The sequence below is a fragment of the Bactrocera neohumeralis genome, unplaced genomic scaffold (genome assembly GCF_024586455.1).
Source record: "Bactrocera neohumeralis isolate Rockhampton unplaced genomic scaffold, APGP_CSIRO_Bneo_wtdbg2-racon-allhic-juicebox.fasta_v2 ctg476, whole genome shotgun sequence".
Classification (NCBI taxonomy): Eukaryota; Metazoa; Arthropoda; class Insecta; order Diptera; family Tephritidae; genus Bactrocera; species Bactrocera neohumeralis.
This window is the reverse complement of record NW_026091753.1, coordinates 81,409-91,653: the sequence shown is the minus strand read 5'-3', so window position 1 is coordinate 91,653 and position 10,245 is coordinate 81,409. Positions and strand designations below refer to the sequence as shown.

General features: G+C 36.1%; 1 protein-coding gene across 2 annotated transcripts in view; it reads right to left on the bottom strand.

The window, feature by feature from the left end:
* Nucleotides 1–1,395: 1,395 nt before the first annotated feature.
* Nucleotides 1,396–10,245, bottom strand: part of LOC126767217 (protein CEPU-1-like) — a 70,905-nt gene continuing 62,055 nt past the window's right edge. For both annotated transcript variants that reach the window (XM_050484784.1, XM_050484785.1), the window contains exons 6-7: nucleotides 1,741–2,119; nucleotides 1,396–1,663 (exon numbers count right to left, since the gene is read on the bottom strand). In XM_050484784.1, the coding sequence (XP_050340741.1) occupies nucleotides 1,944–2,119 (176 nt within the window). In that variant the 3' untranslated portion in view covers nucleotides 1,396–1,663; nucleotides 1,741–1,943. The remainder of the gene's footprint in view (nucleotides 1,664–1,740; nucleotides 2,120–10,245) is intronic.

Sequence of the window (10,245 nt, the reverse complement as noted above, 5' to 3'; positions counted from 1 at the left end):
CACCGTCCGACAAATGCACATGCGAGATGCATCGGGCAATTGCTTCCCAAAGGTAGAATATCAAAGATTTCGTATCCAAAAAATTTGTGAAAAATGTGCAAATATATAACTATAAAACCTAGAAATTTCGCTGAATCAATTATTTCTTTCCCTAGCAAAAAAATTTTCAAAAAAATCGATTTTTTGAAGCCTCTAAAGTAGGCTCCCCCCTTAACACTTGCCATTGTTCGTCCGCGATCTTCACTGTTCGGCGACACGAGAGAAATGAGATTTTGTGTGCACACAGCGCCATACACGACACACATGTGTGCACACCGATCGTAAAAAATCAAACATTTTCGCGAACATGGATCGGTATGCGCACAAGTCCATACACGAGTAAACCGCAAACGCACGCGTACCGATCGAACGCATATGTGTGTCGTGTATGGCCACTCCTCAGACCCCCCCTCAATACTACCACACCACACATATTACCTACACCATATCAACACTACACACCACATCTTCATTACACACCCCATCATCATTACATTCCACATCACGCGCATCATAGGTTTAGTGCCACTGGAGTCTATTTTAAAAGTACTATTCGCATAACTTATTAATAACATTTGGAAAGCTACTTGAGCTTTTTTACACTTATCTTAATGTCCGTTAGGGCATAAGATTTTCATGCTTTATTTTTATCCAATACCTTTTGCCATCTTTCGGTCAAGTAAAATTGGTACAAGTGGTTTTTTTCGTCCTGATTTGAGGTGAAGGTTCTCCTATAAAAAATTTTTTGCAGAGACGGGAATAAGTAATATTTCGAAAATGCCAAGTCTAAGGAATACGGTGGGTGTGGTAGCACATCACATTCAAGTTGCAAAAGCTTTTGACACTTTATGAGACTTGTAAGAGGTTTTACATTATTTTGGTGTAACACTACACCTTTTATATTGATCAATTCTAAACTCTTCCCTTTGAGTACATCACCCAATTTGTCAAGCTGATCACAATACATTTCAGAATCAAACGTTATATTGTCGGTCAAAAGCTCAAAATAAGAGATTCCTCTGCAATACCATCAAACAGACAACATAACCTTTTTCCTGGTGACTATCGCCCTTTGATCGGATTTGAGATGATTCAATTTTTACGAAAATTTATTTGCGAAAAAAAATTCATTAAGATCAGCTGTTGTCATGAAACGAAATTAATTAGTGAACTTGTCGTTCAAAAAAAACATAACATTAATTTGCTAGCCTCTACTTTTTAGATTTTAAAAGGCGGTGTAATTATTTTTTTTTGTCAAAACTAGTTGCTTCAGCAATGAAAATCTTACTTACTTTTTACGACCTTCAACACAAACTCATATATGTTCAAACATTTTATTATGTAATTCTTTTTTTTAGTAACGATTAAGTACAAAAATAAATACATATTTTTTACATATTAACAGTACATATTTCTATACAAACATACATGCACATATAACCGATTTAAAATAAATTGGCGAAGCTATGGTATTATAAACACACAAGTGCTCTTAATTAAATATCTTTTTGTAGTATTCTCAGCATATTCCTCTTGTGCTATCCAATATTGAAAGCTTTGGCTGTACAACTCATTTTATGCGAATCTTCGTTGCGCCATTATTTCAAACACCCGTCACGTGGTTCTGTAGAAAAAAAATTAAAGGAGTCGAAATTTTTCCTTTTTTAAATTCATTTTAAGGACTTGCTAAATAATACCGACCTGGAATCTATTTAAGCTTCTGTTATAATTAATCGTTTCAAACGGTGGTACAGTTTTCAACTCCTTTATGTTTATGTTATATAGATATATGTGATGGCATTTGGACGAACTCTCCGCAATATGACAGTTGTTGCCTTCAAATCGTATGTTGGCCACTTTCTACTTTATATCAAGTAATGAGGCAATGGTCGCAGACCCTCGGGTCACCTAAATAACATGTATAATCCTTGAAGGAGATACGTCCAGTAAACTTCATTAAGATGTGACTTATGATTGGAAGAAAAGGCGCTTGAAAAATCCACTGATGGTGAAACCAGTTGGTCAGCTGGCTTTGTACCGCAGAGTACATTTGACTTCATATCGGGTTTACAAGGTAAAGCTAAAAAGAAAAGAATAGTTAGTTTTTCAAAGGATAAACAAGCATAAATTAGTTCATTATACTATATAATCATGTGGGTAAGACTTTTTAATTTAAATTTTGCGCGTAAACCTGTACTTCAAAATATTTTCTTTCTAGATCGGTATGATTATTAGTGACATTTGTGCCAAAAGATGGATCAAAGTAATAATTAGTGTCTAGTATACGCTTGTCTTTCTGAAGTGCACTCGGAGGTTTTAACGATGAGTGAAATTATTCAAGAAAGAAATTACACTAAATTTTGTGAGCGGCATCAAACTTTTCGTGTCAAAACGTTCAGAATGTTGGAAAAGGTCTCCAGTAATAATTATTTTTCGTTAACAAGGGTTTTTAATTGTTATAAATTACCCAAAGGGAGCAGAGAATGGGTTGACGATGAACCACGTCCAGGGCGGCCAATAACATCAACTGATGATAAACACGTCGATAAAATAAAGGAACTGGTACTTAGGAATCGACAATTAAACGTCAGAGATATTCCTGGTATCATTGGAATTTCGGAAGAATAAGTGAAGACATTTTGAAAGATCATTTGGATCTAATTAATAGGATTCCATCATTGGTTCCAAAATCACTAATTTTATTCGAAAAAATCGATTAAAATCTGTAAAGCAATGCTTTCCCTCTATCAGCACGTCATAAAACGTACATACGTGTTTTTTTTTTTTGTTTGATATACTATATGCTTACGATCCGAAAATCGTGGCAGAGATGAGCCGAAGCCTAAAAATCCACGCCATAACAAATAAAAATCAAGGTTATGTTAACAGTTTTCTTCGATGCCATCCGAATTTCTACCCACCGGACAAACTGTCACTGTTATGAGTCATTTGCGCGAGGCTATTCGTAAAAGGAAGTCGGAATTATAGCCGACAGCTGTTGTTTTTGCACCACGTAAATACACTTTCGAATACTGCATTGATTCTTCGCGGGTTTTTCGCCAAACTTTGATCCAATATCTTACCGCATCCACTGTTAAGCAAACTCAAACGACCGCTCCGGCGAAGATTTGAGTCAATTGAAGACATTAATCATGAATTTCTAGGCGCCTTGAAGGCAATTCCGGTAATTAACTTCTACAAATGTTTCAAGGTTTGGAAAAAACGTTATCACAAGTGTATTGGGCCAAGGGGGATTTTTTGGAATAAATTAAGAATTCTAACTTTGCGAACAAAGTTATTTTTCCTAATATATACAATAGGGGATTCTCTTGCTCTTGCAAGATTGCAGATTGCAAAAATCCTATACCGAAATATACAAGGGCAGGAGAGCAGACATTGCGGAATCTAGTGATATATGAACGGCTGATTCGGTCAATTTATTGTGAATGACTATTATGCATGGCTATTGTGAATTGGCGCACCTTCTGCATTCATTCTTAACACAAAAAACTATAACAAATCTTTATAATTTAAATAGAAATCATAAAATCTATTTAAAATTTACCTTCCTCAAATTTAACGTCAAAATATGTATTTAAGTAAAATGACAGCTAGCACAGTGTTGCAATTATTTTGTTACGTGTCATTGCACAAAATTAAAAATGGGTTTTGGTCTGACATATTTTGCAGCCATTGCAAATAATTTTCTCCGTGTGTTTGCTGTTGTGCCGTTGCAACAAGAGGAAAGTTCTGCAATTCGTGCACCGTGCAAGGGTTTTGCAAGAGCAAGAGAACCCCCTAATACACCCAACTCTTTTTTTACACGGTAGATACGTTCCACGGAAAACCGTGTAAAAAAAGAGGCGTTTCCTATAGTAAAATGGGGGATACGTTCCATGTCATCTGAAAACCGTTTAAGATGAAATAAGGAACTATATTTACTTCGAAAAACCGTGTAAAAAATGCTGAAAACTATAAAATTTCAGATATGCATACAAATTGTAAATTCATGTGGCATTTAATTGAATAGATTAAGCAAAAGCAAATGAAATCTGTTAATCCAGCATTAAGAACAAAAAGCTTAGAATAAAAATAAAGGAAAAATATTTACATAGCTACATAATTATTCGCCGCTTTTTGATAACAAGCGCAATTGTTTGCGACGAACTGTACTAAAGCCGGTATCATCACTGGAGATATCCATTTCAGCAATGTACTATAAATACCATGCGAACAAAATGTGTACGTAAGAGTAATCGAATAAAGGGATTTCCCAGTTGCTAATATGTATGTTCATTTCAGCAATGGTGTTAATTGTGGTAAAAACAAACATAATTACAAGGCAGAGATTTTAAAACCGTACTAGATTAAAAATTTTTTACAAACATTTTTTTATTTTTTCAGCCCTGTAAAAAAAGAGTTGGGTGTATATACATACATATATACTCATAAATATAAGAATCAAGAGTTTGAACTAGTAATTTTATATCAATAACCATCAAAAAATATGCATATCATATGTATGTATAAAAGACAAACAGGCTCTTCTTCAGAATGAATACATATGTATGCTACCAAAATTCTTAGTTTCCATCTCAAAGTTTATTAAATCTTAGATATAAAAATTAATCGCAACATGTGTTGCTAAGCGCACAACTCAACAACGCCTAGACCAATTTGGCTAATTCTGTTTTTTAAATGTTCGTTGAAGTTCAAAGATGGTTTGTACGGAGAGAAAAATTCCAATAATTGCCGGAAAATCTCTAAAAACAGCCTTTTTTTTCCCATACAAACGTTATATAAAAACAAGTAAGGAAGGGCTAAGTTCGGGTGTCACCGAACATTTTATACTCTCGCATGATAAAGTGATAATCGAGATTTCATTATCCGTCATTTACATATTTTTTTATTTTGCTGTAAAATTAATTAGATTAGATCAATTTGTGTACTTTGAGTATTGAATTGCATTTTCATTTCCTCATGTATACATTATACAGAGAAGGCATCAGATGGAATTCAAAATAGCGTTACATTGGAAGAAGGCGTGGTTGTTAACCGATTTCACCCATATTTCATACATGTCATCAGGGTGTTAAGAAAATATTATATACCAAATTTCATTGATATCGGTAGAGTAGTTCCTGAGATATGGTTTTTGGTCCATAAGTGGCCGACGCCACGCCCATTTTCAATTTTTAAGAAAAGCCTGGGTGCAGCTTCCTTCTGCTATTTCTTCCGTAAAATTTAGTGTTTCTGACGTTTTTGTTAGTCGGTTAACGCACTTTTAGTGAATTTCAACATAACCTTTGTATGGGAGGTGGGCGTGGTTATTATCCGATTTCTTCCATTTTTTAACTGTATATGGAAATATATGAAGGAAACGACTCTATAGAGTTTGGTTGACATAGCTATAGTAGTTTCCGAGATATGTACAAAAAACTTATTGGGGGCGGGGCCACGCCCACTTTTCCAAAAGACTACGTACAAATATGCCCCACCCTAATGTGATCCTTTGTGCCAAATTTCACTTTAATATTTTTATTTATGGCTTAGTTATGACACTTTATAGGTTTTCGGTTTTCGAAAATTGGACAATTGCAAAAAGTAGCTTTTTTCCATATACATTTTGTTTTCAATTTTTGTTTGTTTTGTTTTTCAATATTTTGATTTGTAAATTATTTTAATCGTTCAATTTCGGTCGCTTGCTTTTTCCGGCTATTCAAAAGAAAAATTATTTAGTGAAAACTTTATGTGTGCTTCACACAAAATGATAAATTACATATTGAAATTTGTTATGAAGCCATGAAGATGTCGCGCTAATATCGGTCGGCGTTCTTTTTGCCTTCAGCGTACGGCAGCCCATGGCAAGGCAAGAAGTACTCCCAGGAAGCGATGACATACGTGCGGAATTATAAATCGCGGTCAATCAGCAAGCGATCGCCACGATGGCACAGCGCGACAGTTGCGATGTTTGATGCACTTTATCTTGAAGGAATATACATATATGTGACCTGGTCTACGGAAAGGGGGCTTAGGTGTCAAAAAATCAATTTTCACTTTTTAGTTGATTCGGATGGAAGATGAGATGCTTTTTTCACGTGATAGAATCCAAAAAATCATAACTTGTTTGAAAGTTCCCTAAAAATGTAGAGAAAGAAGAGTAAAAATACGAAAAAATATAATTTTTTTTAATGAACAAAATACATTGAGTTATAAGCTGTAAAGACATGATTATACACTAGAAAAACGTATTATGGGCCAAAAATAATAATGCTGAGTAGTTGATGTATTTTTCTTTGTTGTCGTTTTCCTTGAGATCTTTTTACGTGTTGATCCTGAGGAAGATGGACCTGGTTCCTCGTATGGTTTGAGAACATCTTCACTAGTTTTTGCCTTCCGTTTCTTCGATGGCAAATCTTTCGGCAATGGAGCCACAATATCTACTTTAGATATATCCGAAACTAAGCTGCGAAGATTGTGATAGATGTACCACTGACGTTCCAAAGATAAACCGGCTGGTTGTATAACTTTCGGCATTTCAGGATCGATAGGTTTTAACAGAAGCTTAAAGGACTGCACTTCTTCACTGTCTGCGAATTTCTTTGTTTTTACACAATCTGTAGAGATTATAAAATGATGGAATTGCGTTATTCCAACAAGTGACTTGTACAGTGGTTTAAAATAGCTGTCCCATTCATACCAGACGACTTTTTCAGGCGATACAGCTTTATTATAACCCCCAGGTGATGATGCCTCGACACACTGCAGTAAATCTGCATACGTGTCGATGTTACTGACAGCATACTTACTTTTGAAAATACCGAAGTAACGATCAGGCGCGAACTTAGTGTGCCCTGTAAGTAGAAAATTGAATAAAATAGTTTTGTTAAGACCCCGAGCCAAACGCCATTGCAGATATGATAGCACAGTGTTATTCTTATTCTGCCCAACACAATTGGCACAGAAAAGTTGGCGCACTGTTACACCCTGTGCGGTAAAATGACGTACTAAATGTTCGTAAAGCTTCTTCCCACACGCATGTACAAAAAGGAAAAACGAACGACAAACAGGTACTCTGTAGAAGGTAAATGTAATTTTATGCCTCATAACTTCTGTATCCTGTCTCTGTCCATATTTCTTCCGCCCAGCAAGCTTTGCGTATACACTTTCTAGCTTTTCGTTACTCATAATTCCAGCTTCGATGTGACTTAGTATCACTAAATCAAGTTCATTTTTCGACATCCCTAAACAATTGTTCCGCGTACTCTCGATCATTTCCCGTGGTTTCAGTGTGTGACATTTATTATTACAACAATCTTTTGACAGAAATTTTGTTACCAGCTCCTCCTTCTTTACTTTAACAACAGACAGGTCAATCTTAACAAAAGTTTGTTCGGTATCATCTTCTGCCTGAGATACACATACTTCGTCTTCATCATAATCATCTTTTCATTGTTTTCATCACCCTTTTCATGGAAATATTGTCCGTATACGGCGCTGAACTCCTCATCAACACTCATGTTTCATTTCATGCGAAATGCGAAGACGATAATCAACAGAAACACTTACACAAATGTGATAACAGAACATCCGGAAAGAGAGACGAATGAAAACAAGACAACAGCAGCTGCGCGGTATTAGAGTAAACGTCACTTCTTCAATGTTACTTTTTTAAATGTTCCTCACTAGCAACTTACACGATAAACTATAATAATATTCCGACCAAAAACAACACTTACTGGACGTCCTTGCAGCCTCTGGAAAGGAGAACAATTAATGAGATAACGAGAAACTGACGAAACGAGTTGTTTATTTTTAACATCTGTTTCCCAGAAAACTAGTTTTCGCACGTTGGCTCCCTTTTCATAGACCAGGTCACATATGATGCTGTTAGATGCTAGATGTACTCCATTGAGTGGCAAAAGAGAGGTTTGCCGCACGCATACATTCTTCTTTGGATGGTGCAGATCAAATTGAAGGAATCATTTCTTCCGAAATTCTTGATTCAGAGAAAGATCCAGTATTATACGAAGTGATGAAAAATAATATGGACTTCACAATTCCACTTCGGTTTGTATGTCTGGCAATAAATGCACGAAACACTATCCACGTGCTTTTTTTTTTCGGAAACACAAACTAGAAATGATAGATATCCATTCTATCAGCATCGCTCACCAGGCGACAATGGCATAACATTCAGCACTCAATTTACGAGATTTTGCTCAACTTTCGTCAATGATCCGTTTGCGGGAACATTCCTCTATTCGGAAACTACTTGATATTATACGTGGAATGTACCGTCGAAGAAATAGCTACGCAGAAAGAAAGACCAACCAATAGATTGACATCCATATGTGTTCTCAACTAGTGCATTAGGACGAATTTATGTACATAATCCAACCGAAAAACGCCGATTGCTTCTACCTTCGGTTGCTATTGATTAATGTACGTGGTTCAACTTTATTTGAGTCATTTCGTACTGTGAATGGTAAAGTGTGTGCAACTTTTTGAGAAGCCAGCCAGCAATTACAATTGCTGGAACATGATTATCACTGGAATCAAACTATGGATGATGCGATAGGTACTTCGAATGCAAATGAAGATCGCACATTTTTCGTGATGATCATTTCGACATATCAGCCTTCAAATTAGCGTCAATTATGGGATACGAACAAACATGACATTGCTTTAAACAATTTACATCGTATTCGCTAAGAATTGGAAATAGGCAAATTCGGTTAATATTTCCAGTGGCTTGATATCAAGTCACCAGCCTTTTGTCAATTCACTTCAACGAAAGATGAACTCATCACGAATGTTTATCTGAACATTGGCCAAATTATCGTAACTACGATTCTTGAGTGCACGCGTAATTTTAGCTACCAAAAATACCGATGTTAATGATTTAAACTGGAAAATTCAAAGTCAAATTCGGATTCGATTTGATCGTCTTGACAATGAATACGACACCGTGAATTATCCAGTGGAATTTCTAAATTCTTTGATGAGGCTTGGTATGCCGCCGTATTACTTGCGCCTCAAAATTGGATCTGTCATTATTACGTTTCCCATTCTTCATGCGCCGAAACTGTGTAAGGGAACCCGACTGATTGTGACGCAGCAATCGAATACAAGGGGGCAGAATGCTTGATTCTACGAATTCCTTTGAGTTCCAACGATTTGCCATTTCAGTTCGAACGTATTTAGTTTCCAGTGAAAATTGCATTTGCGATGACAATCAATAGGGCACAAGGATAGTCGTTAAAAGTGTGTGGCATAAATCTGGAAATTCCATGTTTTTCACACGGCCAGTTATACGTGGCGTGTTCACGAGTTGGAAAACCATCCTCTCCGTACATACCATATACATATATGTGGGAACGAATAAAGGACAGACTAGAAGTGGGCGAACGTACGGACAGTAAGATGCAACACTGATCGCAATAGACAACGAGTAGCGACGAAGACAACGAGTAGCGATGAAGAAACAAGTAACGAAGACTTTGAAAACGACAGTCAAAGTGTAAACACAATGGCTACGACAGACTGCAAACTACATCTGTCAAATATTAAAATACACACGTTCTTATGGGCAGTGTTATTTTTACAGCTGCACGACTACACGACTGCAGGCCGACAGTTGTCGTTCTCGCTAACTTCAATATCCTCCTATTTTTGCCAACGACAGTACGACGACAGTAGAGTTGACAGTAGAATGGAAGATAGAAAGAGGAGGTAGAGTGGTGATGCCACTAATATGTAAAATGTAAAATTATTCACAGCTCTAACAAACTTGACGTTATTTTACAAATAAAAGCATAAAATAGCTATATTATAGCTCTATTATATCATTTGTAATAACAAGTGATAATTTAAAGCAAAAATATTTACCTATTTACTTATTTTTTGCATAAAAAATTTCACTTTGAACAAAATATTAAAATTTCATTGAAGTGAAAGGTATTAGTATGGCCACAACGAAATTGTGTACATGCAAAATGGACAACTGCGTTGTTTTGTGTACATGCTGGCCATTGTGTTGTTGTTGCTTCTCAAAATGTACATGTAGTAAGATGAACAACGACGTTTTCAGTTCACTGTCATGCCGCTGCAGTCTGTCGTAGCCATTGTGTTTACACTTTCAGTCGACACGCGGACGAGCACGGTGCCAGTTGAAAATAAAAACTAAAACATTGTTAAGAACAT